This window comes from Sprattus sprattus (genome assembly GCF_963457725.1).
Source record: "Sprattus sprattus genome assembly, chromosome: 9".
Lineage (NCBI taxonomy): Eukaryota > Metazoa > Chordata > Actinopteri > Clupeiformes > Clupeidae > Sprattus > Sprattus sprattus.
The window spans coordinates 23,106,640-23,125,380 of NC_137928.1; the positions used below are offsets into that span (position 1 = coordinate 23,106,640).

The window sequence follows — 18,741 nt, forward strand, 5'->3', positions numbered from 1 at the left end:
AATCTGGGCTCAGTGAATTGGAGCGCACAGTCACACATTTTCCTCTCTGTCTGAGCCCCAACGCCCGTGTGTTTGGAGAGAAAGAAGACATGTGTTTTCCTCCAGTGGGTTGATGTCTGCATGCGTCAAAAAAAGCCACACAACAGGAGCAGAGCAAAAGCATGGCGCTTTGATTTTGTCTGATAAAGATCTCCTGGATTGAAGTCAGAAGACTTGTCTGGAATGACAGTTTGAAGTGTGTCTGCGCATGTGTGTGTGTGTGTGTGGATGTGTGTGTATGTGTGTGCATGTGTGTATGTGAGAGATTGAGATCCCCCTGGTTTGTTTTTTCCAACGCTGCTGACGTTCCCAGCGAGCGGAAGCCTTTCTCTGTTTCCTCCATCAAAGCTCAAGATTTTGGAGCAACTGCTCAGTAATCTGTGTCAGCGGCATAATAAATGGGTGATTGAGGGTGAAGGTGTCGGGGGGAGAGAGATCTGGCTCCTTTCATGCACACTGTGGAATGGGTGAGTGGGTGGGGGGTCTCTTCCAGGGCCCGGAGTGAAAGGGCTTCAGCTGCAGCGTAATTATCCTTGCACACCTGGCTCTGGGCACCTGAGCTCCACAGCAATACTCCACAGGCATGCAGGAGAAGGCTTTCAACAGTTTGTGTGTGCTTGTGTGTGTGTTTGTATGTGGGTGTGTTTGTGTGTGCGTGTGTGTTTGTGTGTGTGTGTGTTTGTGTGTGTGTGTGTGTGTGTGTGTGTGTGTGTGTGAGTGAAAGTGTTTCTGTGTGTTTCTAAGGGACAGACGCTGGCTCAGATCAGATCCCTGATTCAAAATGATTTCAGTCTTTCAGTTTCTGAAACAGATGCCTCATATGAGAATGAGAGTGAAGAGATACGTATATTTGTCATCTCTTTCTGTCTCTGAAGTGCTACAACGGCCGTGTTCTATTGCACCTACATGATGAGGGTGTTTCTCTTTAGATGTGAGTTCAGGGAGAGGCAGGCAGAGGAATGCTCAAACATCCAGACAAAAATCTATGTCTGATGTTGCACACAGAATTCACTTTCCCCCTAAATTACAGCATTTCTACATCGTATATTCCAGCCATGATCCTACTCTCTGGCTCTCCAAATATTTTTGAGGTTTTTCTTATAGCAAGCTCAAATTTGGAATGAAATATATATCCAATCCATGCTATGAGGCTTGTAATACTGTGCTATAAATTACATGTGGTTTATTGTGTTAGAGCAAAGAAGCATGAGAATAATGGTCTATCACAGTGAACTTTTGATAATGTATCTGAGGTAATATCTTTGAATTTCTTCCCCTCTCTCAGTCGAGCGATGTATGAGTGTCATGCAGTCTGGGACTCAGATGGTCAAGCTCAAGAATGGTTCTAAAGGCCTGGTCCGTCTGTTCTACCTGGACGAGCATCGCTCCTGCATCAGATGGAGGCCTTCCAGAAAGAGCGAGAAGGCCAAGAGTAAGTTTCTGAGCATGCTCAGTCCACACGGAATGGGCATTTGCTTTGATGGAGGATATCTTACATATTTAAATCTTAAGATGTGGATGAATTTTTATTTAATATCCTCCCAAGGGGTATTACATTACAGCATTAATTAATGCAATTTAAGACCATTATGCACCTCTGGCATACTGCAGTGAAACATTGATGGGGACAAATTGAAAAAGTACTTTATGGGAGGCTCAAATCAATTTTGGGCTCCTCGTTTACAAGGAAATAACAATGTCTGTTATTATTTAGTGTGGGTGTCAAGGCTGTACTGAAAACCAAGCAAGGAAGACCAGATGTTTACTTGACTTTCTTTTATAAACATTTGGCTGCAGTTTGAATTGAATTCTCCAAAACTCAGCTCATCTCAAAGGAAGTCATACTAAATTTGCATGTATGGTAGTCCGGAAGTTATCTAGCCCAGATAGAGGATTAGGTCTCCAAACTAAAATGCTCAGACCCAATTGTTCTTTTTCTGTTTGTCTCACACTGCTGTGAATATTGGGACACTCGTGTGTAAGCCTCTTAGTCCGTCGCCATTTGCATAATTACAAAGCGGTGAAAACCACAGATAGTCGCTCCATTGTATGTATTGAGAGCTGGTTCGATTGGGAGTCAGAGACTGTTTAGTGTGATAAACAGTGCAGACTGAAATCAATATTATAAGATCTATTTGATATGAGTGTGTGGATCAGATTGCCTCCTTAAATGTGTAAGCCTTTCAAAGAGCAGAAAGTGTTCAGTGAGTGTTCAGTGAATGCAGATCACAGTATCAGACAGTAAACCTGAAGTCAGGAATTATTAGTGTGCAATTTATCACAAATGCCCTCATTCCCAGAGGCTGTGTGGAGGGAATCAGAACATTCACAGCAGAAACAAGGGTCACTGCCAAGACTGTGGAAAGAATGGGAGAGAGAATGGCGAAGCATATAATGCAATGGCATATCCATTTATTTTTCATCTCAGCATCGGTTTTCCTTAATGTGTATGAATTTGTTCCTGATACCTTTGGCACACTTACGTATCTAATAGTGGTATTGTGTGACTGAGGTATTGTGTGTCTTCCCAAATAGATCCATGTGTTGTATAATATTTTATTTATGTTGCATTGAATGTCTGCTGTTTTGCCTTTTGTTCCCTACGTTTCCCTCTAATTTATCCTAAGAGATCATTTTTCTCAACTCCTCTCTTTGTCTTTTTGCCCTCCAGTCACCATCGACTCCCTCTACAAGGTCACAGAAGGGCGCCAGTCCGACATCTTCCACCGCCAAGCCGAAGGAAGCTTCGATCCTGCCTGTTGCTTCACCGTTTACCACGGAAACCACATGGAATCTCTTGACCTGGTTACCGCTAATGCAGAGGAAGCCCGCACCTGGGTGACCGGTCTGAGATACCTGATGGCAGGCATTAGTGACGAGGACTCACTGGCCAAGAGACAACGCACCCATGACCAATATCCTTCTCTTCTCAAACCTACAGGGAGATGTAAAGAAGATGAGTGGTTGCAAATAGCTGTGGTAGATTTAGAGATATATAAGGACGCATGTTGAGTTCTATGGTCTATGGTGTGTGAAATTGGCAAATGATTTGACCGCCGGGGAAAACTAATTCTCTGTGACATTTTTTTTTTTTTGCTCTCTTATTTCCCATAGCCCGAATTTTTTATCATCTGATATGTGAGCGGAAATAAGACACAGAGTACCGTGTCTGCATTTTTAAGCAGATCTGATCACTCGAGGCTGAAGGTGTTATGGAGCGTGTTAGAAGGAGCTTATTGACAGTCTTGCTTCCGTGAAGAGTTTTGGGGCAAACACATCTACATACCTCTCCTCTCTAGTGAGAGGCCTGTTGGTATGCTAGTTCATTCTTGGCAGAAATACAGAATGCACTCTAGAAAGCAGCTTATGCATCTTTTACTGTCATATTTATGGTCAGACGTAAAATAAAAGTGAAAACCATATTGCTTGTCATACGGCAGCGCCTTTTCAAGCCTTGGTCATAGTATGCCAGTCATGGCCAGCTACAGGTCCCTTGTGCCATTTGGATGACTTTCAAACACACAGACTATCAGTGACCCCCTCCCCCATCCTTGGCTTTGTTCCCGCGACCACCAGCCTCATCAGCTGTATGAGATTTTCAGCACTTGCTGAGATAATCCACTGAATTGAATCTGCCCTCGGCCCCCAGAAACTCACATGGTCTGGAGGTGTCTCAGATGGAGCCCATAAGGTGATTTTCTACTGACACTCGCTTGTATGCATGGTGTACACATTACAAAGGGCCTAGTGCGGACTTAATGGCATCAAGTGCACGAGAAACTATTCTAGACCCCCCATATTCTGTACACTGTCTGCATGCGGTTGTTTTCTTCTGATCTACTCTGCTTTAGAATCCTGTCATTGGAAAAAAATAGGCTTGGTGTGAATAATTAATTGATTCACCATGCCTCTGAGAAACAGAAAAAGTAATTGGGCTTCTTATTAGCCTTTACCGCGTATTCATATTGATGAAGAGCTGTGAATGAGCCGAGCCTAAAATAGACTCTCTCCCCCTGTGACTGGCCCATTTTGCCAAGTGTCCAAGGTAAACACCATTTCATGTAGAGGTGGGGAAAAAAATCGATTATTCGATTTTTCTCGATTCTCTCTAAAGCAATTCTGTCTCGAAAAGTTCATAATCGATTTTGTAATAAAAAAATAAAAAATGTTGAAATGCAAGCTGCATCGATTATTGCATTGTTCATAGAAAGTCAAAATTGTGACAAGAAAAAGCTTTTTCTCTAATAAAAGAATAGAGAAGGTAATTCATCTGTTGATTTTCTTTAATTATCAAACACAAAGTAGGAAGTGATTTTAGACTCTGAGTAGCAAACTTGAATGTTTTAAAAGTCATGTTCTGGGGTAGCAGTTGCCTGAGCCCCACATTTGATCTTATCTCAATGGTACTTCACCATTTAGACTACACTCACTTTTGACTTTGGGACTTGTGAGATGCACATGCACATAACAGAATCTGGATAATCTTGTGGTTTTTTCCTTAACCCGTGTGAACATGGATGAAGCAAACATTTGAGGAAGCTGATAAGAATGGCGATGGCCTTCTGAACATTGATGAGATCTACCAGCTCCTACACAAAATGAACGTGAACCTGCCTCGTAGGAAAGTCAAGCAGATGTTTCAGGTGAGGAAAAAGTTGAGAGGCAAGAGAATCTGTAGTGTTGATGATTTAGAACAGAGGTGCCAAGCGTTCCAGTAAACAGCAAGGCACTTGGGGAAGTCTCTCATAGAGCAGTTGGAAGAAAGGAGCAACAATATTCTTCAGGGTCACTTTTGTTGCCGTCATAGTGTAATATAGGATTACTGTGTATCGTGTGAATAATGGATAGAGTGTTAGGCCAGTACTGACATCTTTTACATTTTTCTAAGTACTCAATGGAAAGTTTGATTTCAGTGCATTCCAAGAAACACCAATTGTCCTTTTTTAAATATGATTTCAATAAAATGCTCAATTTTCACTACTGATTCTAAATATTTGAGCTTAAAACTCAAATGTGTCTTTGTCATTACCTTTCTGTCCCTTTACTGTCCAGGAAGCAGACACAGATGACCAACAGGGCACGCTCACATTCGAGGAGTTTAGCGTCTTTTATAAGATGATGTCCCTACGCCGTGACCTGTACCTACTGCTCATGTGCTACAGCGAGAAGAAAGACCACCTCACAGCAGAGGAGCTGGGCAACTTCCTACGCGTGGAGCAAAAGGTTCCTACTCCAAAGATATTGAATGACAAACCATATTTTGTATAATCTTTTTTGTAATGTGAAACCTGTGCCTTTTAAATTTTCCATCCATACGGTGCAGCTGTACAAAGAGTTTAATGTGATTTCAAGTTGGAATATGGAAGCCTGCATTTTTGGGAATGAATTGTAATCGTGAGGAAGTAGTAACCTGATTTCATAAAAACCCTTGCTGTCCCCACATTAACTCTGTATGGTCCACTGACCCTAATCTCTTCCTTTGAGGAATGTACCACAGATATTTTTGGTTGTGGCTTGGTTTTTTCCTTCCTGTATTTTCAATAGACTAATTCACATAAATTTCATGCCAGACTTGCAGCTTTGTATTTGGGATTCTCGTAAACCTTTTCTGGTGTCAGCCTTTTAGCAAAGCATTTCTTTCCGATTTCTTCTACCTCCTTCCCTTTTTGTGGTCTCTTTTCTGGTCTTATCATTTGGCCTTATGCATGAATGCTCTTTCTGCTCTTCTTTGAGTTCTCCCTCCCCTCCCCTCCCCTCCCCTCTTTCGGCTGAATACACTCAAAATTCTGGACTGGCTCTAAAATAAAAAATAGATAGAAACACTGCTGTCCAGCCAGGGGGCTGAACGGGACAATGCACTCCTCCAGCTACTAGTCATGCTTTGACATCTGTGCACTTCAAAGATATGGATCAGGAGGGCAGAGGCGATTGGGGGAATGGGGCAAGCAGTTGGAGTGAAAGAGGAGAAGAAGAAGAAGAAGAAGAAGAAGAAGAAGAAGAAGAAGAAGAAGAAGAAGAAGAAGAAGAAGAAGAAGAAAAAGAAGAAGAAAGATGATTCTGTATGAGCCTGTATGAGAGATGAACTCTAAAGGAGTTTGACAGGAGTTAAATAAATAATATCTGCCATGCCACTCTCCTCCCTGCAGATGCCAAATGTGACGGTGGACTGCTGCCTGGACATCATAGATAAATTTGAAAACTCAGAGGAGAATAAGCAGAAAGGAATTTTAGGGATTGAAGGTGAGATCGGCCTGAATAATAATAGTCCCCCTAATAATAATAATAATAATCATAACAATTTAACACTAAGCCAGCTCATTTATGGTCATTCTGCTGCATTGAAGTCTTAAAATAGATAGACCCTCAATAGGCCCTCCCTCCGACTTTGAAACAGTTTTATAGCCCTGAGTGGTGCTCTAATGGATTTCATAGTACTTTATTTTAATATTGGATGATTGCTTTATTAATAACTGTATACATTTTTATGACCTAGAATACGGTCTTATGTAAGCCCTGATGCCTGCCCCCCGTCTCTCCGCCTCATTCTCGCTCTCTTTCCATATCCTTTAGGGTTTACCAGTTTTATGCGCAGTCCAACATGTGACATATTTAATCCCATGCATCTCGAGGTGAACCAGGACATGGATCAGTCGCTGTGTAACTACTTCATCTCGTCTTCCCACAACACCTACTTGACTGGAGACCAGCTCCTCTCTCACTCCAAGACGGACATGTATGCCTGGGTGCTGCAGGCTGGCTGCCGCTGTGTGGAGGGTAAGAAGACTCATGCACATCGTGCCAGTGGTTTCAGTTCATACACTTATCAGTCTATCAGTCCATCTATCCATCCATCCATTCACCTATACAGTCTCCTAAGCCCCCTCTCTCTCTTGAGCAGTTGACTGCTGGGATGGCCCAGACGGAGAGCCCATGGTCCAGCATGGCTATACTCTCACCTCTAAGATCACCTTCAAGTCTGTTGTAGAGACTATCAACAAGTATGCCTTCATTAACAACGAGTAAGTGACAACTTGCCCTTTCCTTTTTATCTGTTTCTCTAACATTCAGCAGGTGCTGTCTTGCAATGTAGGCAACTAGAAAGCCTGTATAAACAAGGTCTGCATTTCTGAGTCATTATGAACTCCCCACACTGATATTGCTATTAACACTTAACATCTTAATTTTGTATGCACGTGAGCCTAATTGATTAATGAGAACCTTCAGCATACAGAATGAAAGCACTGTAGTTCCAGAAATTTGACAGATGCCAACATCCGTCCTGTCCTGATATATGAATTTCTGCAACACATTTTTATCAGTTCACGACCACCTGTTTTCACTAATGGCAGCACATAATAGAGGGAGTGAGAGTGCAAATCACATGCAAATTACACCTATCATTCACCTTGGCTCTGCAGAGTGTGTGGTTGTGTGCAGGTATGCATGTGTGTGGTTGTGTGTGTGATTAGTGAGGGCCACGGTTAAGGTCTCCTTCAGTCCCCATGTGCAGCCGCCGTAAGCCCTGAGGGCAGACCTATCTCTAGGACAGGTTTGACATTTAGACAGTGACGCATTCTAGATGCCATTTAATTTCAGTGTTCCTGCAAGGATTCAAAATATGTCATTTAATTTCTGAGCTCACACTGATGTGCCCCCAACCCCCCCTCCCCCCGCCCACAGCCATGTAGGTAAAATTAGGTGTGGAGAAATATGGGGTTTGCTCATGATTCTTATGCGGGCAGAACAACATCAGGGAACATTGAGAGTTTCTAAGAGTACCTTCTTACTTAAGTGTCTTAGGTATGTTGGGCCCAATCACTGTGTTAAAATCTTGAGGAAACTGATTATACAGCATAAAAGAAAGTCACAGTTGTGTATATAAATCATGAATAACATATTACACACGTCTGATGACTATACAGTAGCAGTGTTTCATTGTGTGGCTCTGAGTTAGGCTCCCTGTCCCCTTTTAGTGGTTGTTTGCAAAAAGACTCTCATCAGTTTGACAAGTTTGTGTTGATCTATGACATATTTCTCCTTTGATCCGGAAATGACAGGTGTTGCAGATTGTCTCCCTTTGAATGTACGTTAATGACATAGCTGAGAAAGGCTGGTGCGAGTATAACTGTTGCATCCCGGTGTGCCATATGTCACTTTCTAATATGCGGAATAGCTGCCATATATCCACATTCATCAAACATCACCCTACCCCTGTTTTCAGGTACCCGGTCATCCTGTCCATAGAGAATCACTGTAGTATCCAGCAGCAAAAGAAGATTGCCCAGCACCTGAGGGAAATCTTTGGGGACAAGCTGGATGTTGAGGAGGCTTTCAGTAAAGACCCAAAGCAGCTTCCCAGTCCCAACAGCCTGCGGGGCAAGATCCTTATAAAGGTTAAGCACTTCTGTGGTTTTATGGCTTTCTTCATCCTGTTATTGATCTGTTATTTCTCCTCTCCATCGTCTGTGTTTCTTTTATCTCTCTTTTTTTATCTATCTTTCCTCCTTCTGTAACCTCCCTTTATATTCATCCCTCTTCTTTCCTCTGTCCCTCCTCTATCATATCTGTTCTTTCCTCTCAGACTTCTCCCTCGAGAGGTTAGTTTTCTCACACAATCCACGTTCAAGATGCTCCCTTCCCCCTGAATCCTTAAAACAACACAGAGACTCTGTGTCAAGTGTCATTCTAGAGTGTCTTTTCTGAGGAGCTTTGTTTTTTTACATGTTTATTTTCCTCATTCCTCTTTAACAAGACACAGATGATGAATGGGAAAAGTAGGTCTCTGTGTTAGTAATGGAAGATTGCAAGTGTGAATGAGAATTGGTCATAAGGACTGGATGATAGCTTGTTGGCCAATTGCCATTATGGACACACACACACACACACACACACACACACACACACACACACACACACACACACACACACACACACACACACAAACATGCACAAGCAAACATGCCCACACAAATAGACATTTGCACTTAAATGATCACGGAGGCACACAGATGGGCAGAAAAAAAACTAAACTAAACAAAACAACAAAAACAGCATTCCTCAAGGCCTTTTTTCCTCTCTGGCGCAATGAGCAACACACTCCATTACATTCAGTATGCACTCCCCCACTGTCTGTTGCCTTAAAAAATAAGTAGCCCCCTATCTATTAATAGCGTGGACAGACACGGAGAGTGGAGACAGGGCGCAGAAGGGCGAGATGGTCCTTAAGAGAGGAGTCAGTGGGTGGCACTGCCACGGCTGAGGGAGGTGAGGACAGATGGTCCCAGCAGCTTGCCACCCCATGGGACTTTCTCCTAATGAGAGCATCTCAACGTCAGATGGAGCCGTCTCGAGACGGCTTCACATGATGGGCTCCATCGATGGTGAGCAATTACAGATGGTTAAACTTGGTCTCAAGACCGAAGATTGCATACAGAAAATCCAGCCCTCCTACACCATTTGGTCTGATAGTTTCAACCAACATTATTGTTATATTATTATAGTTGCAATCAGAGGACCCTGTAGCTTAACCCTGTACCAGCTTGTGAAGCTAATCGTCTTTAGGAACTGATCAGTACCTGGATGTGCAACATTCTAGGAAGACTGGACAGTAGAGCACCCTCAACCTGCTGTCTATAGAGGTGTTGATGCCCCACTCCAGTGATGGGGATACCACCCCCCCACCCCCCATACGATGTAAAACTGAAGTCTAGACTTTCTTTGGTTGTAAAGGACCCCAAGTCACATGCTGCGAGTTAGAGTAGTGGTGGTGGCCCTTAGGTTGGCTCAAAAAGACTCCTTCCCTATCAAGGTCACTTAAACTGTCCCCAAGGTACTCATTTGCATTCTCTCTCTGCATATCCCACCATTTTACAGCCTTGTTGTGAGGGTACAAGCTTATAATGGCAGCTGTTGCATCTATGTCGCATTTATATGTATGAGGTAGCCTCTTAAATTAGGCTCATCAGACTCCCATTACAGTTTTCTATGATGACATTTGTTGACTTGTTTTTCTGGCAGAGTTACAGATGGAGAGTAAGGCATCAGGTGCCTCAGGAACTTCTCCTAACTGGCTACATGAAAAGGGAGGGAAGGAGAAAAAACGGTTGAAAAGACATCAAAATGAGACAGAAAATTGCTATATTTGATACCAAGAAAAGGAGCCTGAGTATTTTCCATCTGCACATGTAATGGATTATATGCTGATTTCAGGAATTGTTGTTAGATGGGCAACATACATGTACCTCACTAACAGGGCACTTGATCTTTAGAGAGACGAAAAACAGAATGTAGAGATGAATTCCTAAGATTCGCCGCTATGATCCCAAAAGTTATACATGGGTTTATAAATAGAATGTCATACCTCCAGAGGGTAACTGATTCCTACTGAGGGCAAGATGTAAGAATTCGTCCCTCGAAATAGACGTTGTCTTTTTACATTTTCTGTGAGGATCAAAGGGCACTCATGGGGGATCTTGCGCTGGTGTGTCTCTGCAGGGTAAGCGTCTGCCCACACATCTGTCAGCCGACGCCGAAGAAGGGGAAGTGTCAGATGATGACAGCGCCGATGAGATTGAGGACGACTTCAAACTGAGAAACAGCTCTGTAAGTGTCATATCCGAACACTGCATACCCACCCCCCACACACAGGTGACCACTGCCATACATGCTGGAGGAAATGTCAGATTTGGTCAGACGAAAATAATTCCCTATCATAACTTTTGCCCTTCTCGCTGTTAGTTTTCCAAAAGCCCTACTCATTGCATTCGTCTCCCTTGTCTCTATTTTCAGTCTGACTTTTCTCATTGTTAAATCATTTCCACCTCTGCTCTGTCTCTTGTGTCTCACTAAGTATTCTTTAACGCTTTCTTTCACAAATCACCCTTTTCACCACATTCCCATATATCTATGATGGTACCCAGCAGACCAGCTGTGCCAAACTTAGGGCAAAGTGAGTTGACTGACGAGAGCCCAGCATGCTTTGCTGCTATCCAGAAACAGCACACAACAGTCTAGATTGGCTCTTTTCCTACAAACAGTAGGAGATGTTTGCACAATTGCTACAAGCTTTAATGATTATGGAAATCAACTGAAATATCCATGGGTGGATGGAAAGAATGTTCTGGAAACCACTGTACTTTCTTTGTGTCATGGATTATATAATTATGTGTAAGTGGATTATATAAACCAACAGGTTACTCAGTATCGTATGTGTTTCATTCCACGATAGTGTTCATTGTAACTCTATGTGTATGTCCTGGCACTGTGTGAAAGCACCCTATCTACACATATCCACCCCTGCTTCTGCAGCATCTCTTTGCTTGGTGTGAGATTATGTTCAGAATTGGCATCCTCTGTGCTCCTGTGCTGAGTTATCTTCCTGTGGTTGTGATGCCAGTAGAGGCTCTTAAATAATAACTCAGCCCATTTGGTCTTCATGTAATACATCACAGGAAACTTCCTTTTGATCTTAAATCTTGGAATCTTAAAATGATTTCATTTTAGCGTGATTACTGAGAGTCTTTTGATACATGCAGTGCTATTGCTGGTATTTCTACAGAAATGCTTGGGTGGAACACACATAAACAAAACAACACAACCTGTCATCAGAAGAAATATTCATTTGGATTCCAAATGTGTGCTGGATATGTTCATGGTCATTTAACAAGAATTGTGAAGTGAATGTTTGTGGGAAAATAAATTATTTCATGGTACATGAAGCACTTCACGCTTTCATGATGTTTTAAAAATAAAAGATTTTAAATGATGTATAAAACTCAAATTTGTTGGCATACTATAGTGTCTTACAATGTTTTTTCATGTTTCTGTTCATAAGAATATAAAATACTATGATATTATTATAAAGATTAACACAAGATACTATAAGATAGTATAATGTAACGCATTGGATTCAGATTAGCATAAATCTTGTTAATTCACTGTGCCTGAAAAATACTGTCAAAATGAGATAAATAATTCATAATTTGGAATTAAATTGTAACAGCACCTATTTGAAAAGGTTTTCCCTTGATTAGTTAAATTGTGTCTTACTATAGACAGTAATAGAACACTGAGAAGAACAATGCAGTTTTATGGTTTATCAGATAACTTATATACGTCTTACTAGCTAACAGTCTACAGATATTGCCATTATAATAAATAGGATGTCTCTTTCCACCATTTAAACAAAAAAGGAAAAAATTGACTTAATGGACTCTAAATGGATTCACTGCTGTGAGAACCACCTCGGAGGTGGTAGTCATTTACAGATCATGTGGATAGAGAAGCCACTATGGCCCCAACACTGTTCACATCAGTAGTTTACGAAGGCTAACAGGGAAAATACAGCATCATCTGGAGAGCAGCCAACCCAGCAATTAAAGTTCTCATTTCCTGTCTCATTTGCCTGAGGATAGATATTGTCCTTGTTTATTTCAAGTGTAACAAAACGGCACTAATCCACGCCTCCCTCACACTCACACCAGAGCAACAGCATAGCCCAACGCCAGGTGGAATCCCACATCAGGAAGAAGCTTGATTCTCTTCAGAAGGAGTCACAGATCGGGGACAAAGAGGACACAGACAGCTTCTCCATCGGGGCCCTGCTGCGTGCCACACACGAGGGACTCCACAGGAACCTCAAAAAGGTGAATATGTACAACAGCACCACAGGCTAATATACATATAAAACATATACCACAGTGCCTGCAGCATGTTCTCTTCAGCAGGTTCACCACAACTGGCACAAAGAGCTTGTGTATTCCGCAGCTTAAACAGCACACACATAAGCAGTAACACAGCTGAACCAACTGAACCATTTACTCACGATACCCAAGGATATACGTACGCCAGACACACATTCGCTCAAGTCAGGAATCAGCATCCTCATGGAGCATGAACAATATATTATGTGAAAAAAAGTAAAAATGATGTGTAGCTTTGGGAAGATTATGAGAGTTCATGAGATCAAAACTTCTACCTCAATTTCTGTTTAAGTACATTATATATAGTTTTTCACTACTTTCTGTGGCTACTTTTGTATTGATGGTTTTCAGGATAACTCTTTGAACTCCTGACTACAGTCAAGAACATCAAGAATCTATGAATGTTTATTCTGCCTGTGTAAAAACCCTTGAGTTCTTCAGCTTCAGCTGAAGACACACACATAAAACAGAGAGAGAGAAGGAGGGAGGGAGAGAGAGAGAGAGAGAGAGAGAGAGAGAGAGAGAGAGAGAGAGAGAGAGAGAGAAAAGTTAAAAGGGCAGTGAGAAATCTAGAAACAAAAGTGGGGGACACGTATGGACACCCTTGGGTTGGTTGGCATAAAGGTGAATAAGTGGGCTGTGGGATATTCAGGCTTTGCTTTTCAGCCTGGCCTGTGATTCAAGTCCTTGCAGCTCCCTCTGTCAAAATGCAGAGGGAGGGTCTCCCTTTGTCCCTTTGTTCCCTCCTCTCCTCATGTAGACTGTGCTGGGTTATCCTCATATGAAACTCCAGTGTAGCTATTCAGTCCTCCTGAAATTGGTTTGGATACCAGCACTCACTGTAAGAATAAATGCAGAGAAAATGCATTGTGAATGGCTGAAAAAACTGTTGCAGATTAAAGTAATCAGCCAAAATTACAAATGAGTGACTTTGCTGTTGTTTTTGACCTTCTGCACTTATGTTCTTAATCCAGAACTCCAAAGAAACCCTGAAGAAATCCCAGAGTCGGTCTTTCATTGGCAACCTCAAACACAAGGTGGGCATAAGTACTGCTCAAATGTCAAGACACTTACATCTTCTCTTTGTGGCAACATATTTACCGATACGAAAAATGTAATATTTTGAATTGTTTATGTTTTCATTATGAATATACATCAATTATAATTATGCATTGTACATTTGATATGATCTGGCTTATATACTGTACATCTATGCATTTAACACACAGGATGTACTTTGCAAGTGTTGTCACAGTAATGGCTGTGTTAGGTGAGACATAAGCTTTGTTTTCTATTTCTCAGAGAAATTCCAGGTCCAGGCTGAAGTGTCAGAGTGTGGATGTGGACACAGATGATGAAGAGAATGAGGAGGTCTACGGAAAGGAGTTAGTTGGCGTGCCTTACAGGTGATGAGAGTGGTGATGGTGGTATTGTTTTGGATTGATTGATTGTTCTATTAGCAGGACGAAAAGAGAACAGCCAATGGCACTGGAATTGTTTCCACCGTTGAACCCAAAAGGCCATCGCCACGTTTTAATTCTGTCTCGCTCAAGCGTATGAGGTCAGGAGAAGCCAAACGTGAAACAGGCCAAATGACCACATTAATTCCTCAGCCACTGCCACCTCATTTGGTAAATATTTTAATATGATGTGGCATGACATCATGTGACTTTGGGGTTGGCCAGATGCCATTGGACAGAGGGAATTGAAAGGCATATGCCCTTATGTGTCACAAGAGGAAATAAAGATGAAATGATGATCTGAAAGCATGAAGGAAAGGGACATGGCACACCGATGAAGACTATCTGTGACACGACCATGGCTAATGGACGCCGTTGGGCCTGTGGGATGTCATTAGATCAATGAGTAACTTTTGATGTGGTAAAAGTCGGAATCTAAGTCTACATCAGTGAATTTAATAAGCAGTTTCATCTGTATCTAACACTCATGCTGTTGTGCGAGTCAAAAAACTGCCTGCATTTGAAAGCACCAGATGACAAGTGAATGCTTGTAGGCCGAGGTTTCTTTCTGACTACCGCGGTCAATACTAATATTTCAGACACCAAGATAATTAATGAAGGTTTTGTCTGTTTTTGTTCTCATCATCAGTGGGTATATATTTGTGTATGGCCGCAGGGGTGTGTGCTCATCTGATTTATTGTATTGTATGTCTGTATTTGTGTGTGTCTTAATGTAGAGGTGGCCGGCGGAGAAGGACTATAAAGCTGAGTAGAGATCTGTCTACTCTGGTGGGACTTACCAACACTCTGGCCGCACAACAAGCTCTGGATGAGGGTAGGACTCTGCCCTAGGATACACAATACTCCTGTTTACTCACATTAATAAGAGTGATTCAGAAAATATGGATTATACTGGTACAATTGCAATACCACTCTGATTTGGACAAAATAGCAATCCAAATGGAAAGGTGAATTCAATTTGATCTAAATCTTACTTGTCTTTAAATTTTCTGTATTCTGGTTGGTGCTGTGTCTGTTAGGTGCCCCAGGGAATGTGCTGTCATTCAGTGAGACTAGGGCACAGCAGCTGGTCCACCACCGGGCGGAAGAGTTCCTCCGTCTCAACCACCAGCAGCTCTCTCGCATCTATCCATCTGCCTACCGCATAGACTCCAGCAACTTCAACCCGCAGGCCTACTGGAATGTGGGCTGCCAGCTAGGTGAGGGACTGCTGAACTGTGGACACTGATAGACAAACACACACACATGCACGCACACAAGACACACTTTCTAAGTCGCAGCACAAATGGGACACTTCTACTTTCAATTATCATACTAACTGTAGACTGATCAGTGTGTGTTCCCAGTGACAGCTGCTGACCCACTGACCTTGTCATTGTGGGGTCCCCTCTGCATGGCCATATGCTCTCCCAGACACCATCTGGACTGCACTGTACCGCCCTATATGCACGTTCACAGCATCACCGACCAAATCACACCCATGAGGATGGGCTCTGCTATGCTTATCTCTCACGCCATTGTTTCTTGTGCTTACACAGTGCCCTTCAGTTAGTTATTTGACACAAAATCTCTGTTTACCCCTGTTTGGCATGTTAATAATATTATTCTAAAACTTGTTGTAATGTTTTTGTCATATATTTATGTACATAACTCAGAGAGAAAATAATGACTTCCATATGGCTGTCTTGTCCCTTCCTCTAATTTAGTGGCTCTGAACTACCAGACAGAAGGTCGTATGATGCAATTAAACCGAGCCAAGTTCATGGTGAATGGTGGCAGTGGCTATGTGCTGAAACCTCCACCAATGTGCATAGGTGAGTTTAAGAAGGAGTTGAAGAAAAAAACATTGTTCACAAAAGTGGCAGGTAAATGATGTGTGCAGGTACAGATTCTATGAAGATACATAGCTCCCATAATAACTAATTAAATAAAGGTGTACCATAGGAATACTCCACCTTACCCTGTACATAAAAGAAATTGAGAATCGTAATGGAGTGAGCAGTGAGTGTATTGGTTGGTTTTCGTTGAGAAATACAGAATAGGATCGAAGTGAACTTTGTAATGGACAGCCATGCTTCTCTTTCTGTGTTCCAGGATCCTTCAGTCCATTTTCAAATGATCCACTTCCAGCATATCCCAAAAAGCACCTATTGCTTAAGATCATTAGCGGACAACAGCTCCCCAAGCCACCTGACTCCATGATGGGGGACCGGGGAGAGGTGGGTCTCCTTCAGCACCCTACCTTACAATACCTCCCTATAGCTTCTCCCTAACTGACATAGCCCTTCACTACCTCCTAGTGAGAACGACACAAAATATACTACTGTAATTGAGCGTATTGATCCTAGTTGTTTATGATGAGATAGCTGACTAGCCTTTATCAAGAACTTCCAGTGATGGAATGGATTATACCACATGAATATGTGTCTTGTCTCTGGCTCCCTCTACATCGATCCTCCTAGTTGACCTTTAGGATTTGTGTCCCTGTTATATCAATCTGTCTGTCCTCTCAGATCATTGACCCTTTTGTGGAGGTGGAGATCATTGGTCTTCCAGTGGATTGCTGCAAAGAGCAGACACGTGTGGTGGATGATAATGGTAGGAGGGTTTGGAACCTTGTGGGTGCCTGTGTGTGGAGCAGATGTTTTTTGTACTCTGGCAATTGTTATTACATAACCTAAATTATAATATTATTATATATTACATAACATAAATGATATCCTTTATAACTGCATAAATGAACACATTATGAATCAATTACACATTATTACAATAGATGAAATGAATATTATTATGGTTTTGGTCTGTGTTGTTTTGCTGATAACTATTACTATGACCCTGCTACTATTACTATGACCCTGTCGGTAGTTCTTCTGCAGATCAGAAAAGTAACCATAGCTTGTTTTAAAGGGTTTAACCCAGTGTGGGAGGAGACTCTGTCCTTTACTCTACACATGCCAGAGATGGCATTGGTGCGATTCCTTGTCTGGGACCACGACCCCATTGGACGAGACTTTGTCGGTCAGAGAACCGTGGCATTCAGCAGCCTTATGCCAGGTAATTAAAAAGTTATCTAAATTTGGTCAGCAAGATGAATGGTTCATGATTGTAGCACAAGGAAGGAGGGAGCGAAATGTAATGAAAATCATCTATTATCCATGTTTGTTTTACTTGAGTTGTTGGATGTGAATCGACGAAGCAATTTCTGATAAATTACCATAGTAACATATCTGTTAGCACTAACCTGCTCCAGGGCAGGCTAAAATAAGAGTACCTGGATTAAGTTTGCCACACCCCCCGGCAAAAGGAGGGATCCCAAAGTTCTTGTACAAGCGCTACCGATTCAGGGGACAAGGAATAATTAATTTACAAGACCTTCTCGAGTCACTTATTGCAAACACCACAGACGAACATTGAATATCTTGCGCTTTTTTGCGAGTGGATGCATAACGTCTTTGATCCCAGGAAATTTGAGCACATAACCCATCTCCCTTACGGAGATATCGGCGAAAGTTGTTTTACCTAAGATCTTGATTTTATCATGTCCCTTCTACAATGACGTTGTTATTAACCATACGTCATCAACAAATGCAACTTACATCATTGCAAACATCTAGTTTTGCAAACGTGTCTAGTTTTTGTGCAGTAGTGAATAAAGTACTCTGTCTACTACACCATAGCATATCATTTTTGTAGAAAATGATTAAGGTGGATGCATGATACGAAGAGAGAAGAACACACAATATATTTTCATTGCTTCAATTTATTGAATTTCTACATTAATACATTTACTTTTAGGTATTTAGCAGACGGTTTTATTCAAAGCGATTTACAAGGAAATGCAAAACTACAATTAGTACAGAGCCTAGGGGGGTCGAACCAGCGAGCTGAGGCATGCAAACCATGAGCTCTAACCGCTGCACCAAAGTCACATATTCGACATTAGAAAAGATATCACGTGTTAGACAGCCTATAGACAGTTTATTATATTGCTGTCGCAGCGGCGGCAGTGTTGGATTTTGACATGATTATGGTCTTGAATTCTTCATAACGCGTTCATGGTCATATCCTGCCTTAGCGGAGAAAAAAATGAGTCTTTTTCTTTGAGTTTAGACTATTGTACCGTAAAAAAAAAATCATGGTTTTGGTGATCGACCTATCCTGCCTTTTGAAGCAGGACGTGCACGCGCAATTTAGCTGGCGAGTTTAGCCTGGGACAACTTAACTTGACGATTAAGTAGTTCAGCACCCGTCGCCAGACCGGTATAGCCTGTTCTCATTTAGCGAGCTAGATTACCTCATTTAGCAAGCTAGACTGATTATCTTAGCTTCAGTCCTACGCTGAACAGGGCCCTGCTTTTTCTCCTTACATTTGTTTTTTCTCTCTGGTAGGTTACAGACATGTTTACCTAGACGGTCTGACAGAAGCATCCATCTTTGTTCATGTCTCAGTGCATGATGTCTACGGAAAGGTAAGAGTCAGGACTCCAACCCTTTTTTTACCAGCTACTTGTTGGGAT

The 18,741-nt window shown here is 42.0% G+C and overlaps 1 protein-coding gene across 1 annotated transcript in view; it reads left to right on the plus strand.

Moving 5' to 3' along the window:
* Positions 1 to 18,741, plus strand: part of plch1 (phospholipase C, eta 1) — a gene marked incomplete at both ends in the record, with an annotated part of 30,017 nt that overhangs the window by 6,541 nt on the left and 4,735 nt on the right. Inside the window, 19 exons of the mRNA XM_080845285.1 lie at positions 1,325 to 1,471; positions 2,711 to 2,954; positions 4,553 to 4,682; positions 5,092 to 5,262; positions 6,186 to 6,279; positions 6,610 to 6,813; positions 6,938 to 7,058; positions 8,261 to 8,432; positions 10,534 to 10,641; positions 12,522 to 12,683; positions 13,715 to 13,777; positions 14,043 to 14,146; positions 14,938 to 15,035; positions 15,241 to 15,420; positions 15,928 to 16,035; positions 16,316 to 16,440; positions 16,735 to 16,819; positions 17,132 to 17,278; positions 18,614 to 18,693. Of these exons, the coding sequence (XP_080701411.1) occupies positions 1,325 to 1,471; positions 2,711 to 2,954; positions 4,553 to 4,682; positions 5,092 to 5,262; positions 6,186 to 6,279; positions 6,610 to 6,813; positions 6,938 to 7,058; positions 8,261 to 8,432; positions 10,534 to 10,641; positions 12,522 to 12,683; positions 13,715 to 13,777; positions 14,043 to 14,146; positions 14,938 to 15,035; positions 15,241 to 15,420; positions 15,928 to 16,035; positions 16,316 to 16,440; positions 16,735 to 16,819; positions 17,132 to 17,278; positions 18,614 to 18,693 (2,543 nt within the window). The remainder of the gene's footprint in view (positions 1 to 1,324; positions 1,472 to 2,710; positions 2,955 to 4,552; positions 4,683 to 5,091; positions 5,263 to 6,185; positions 6,280 to 6,609; positions 6,814 to 6,937; positions 7,059 to 8,260; positions 8,433 to 10,533; positions 10,642 to 12,521; positions 12,684 to 13,714; positions 13,778 to 14,042; positions 14,147 to 14,937; positions 15,036 to 15,240; positions 15,421 to 15,927; positions 16,036 to 16,315; positions 16,441 to 16,734; positions 16,820 to 17,131; positions 17,279 to 18,613; positions 18,694 to 18,741) is intronic.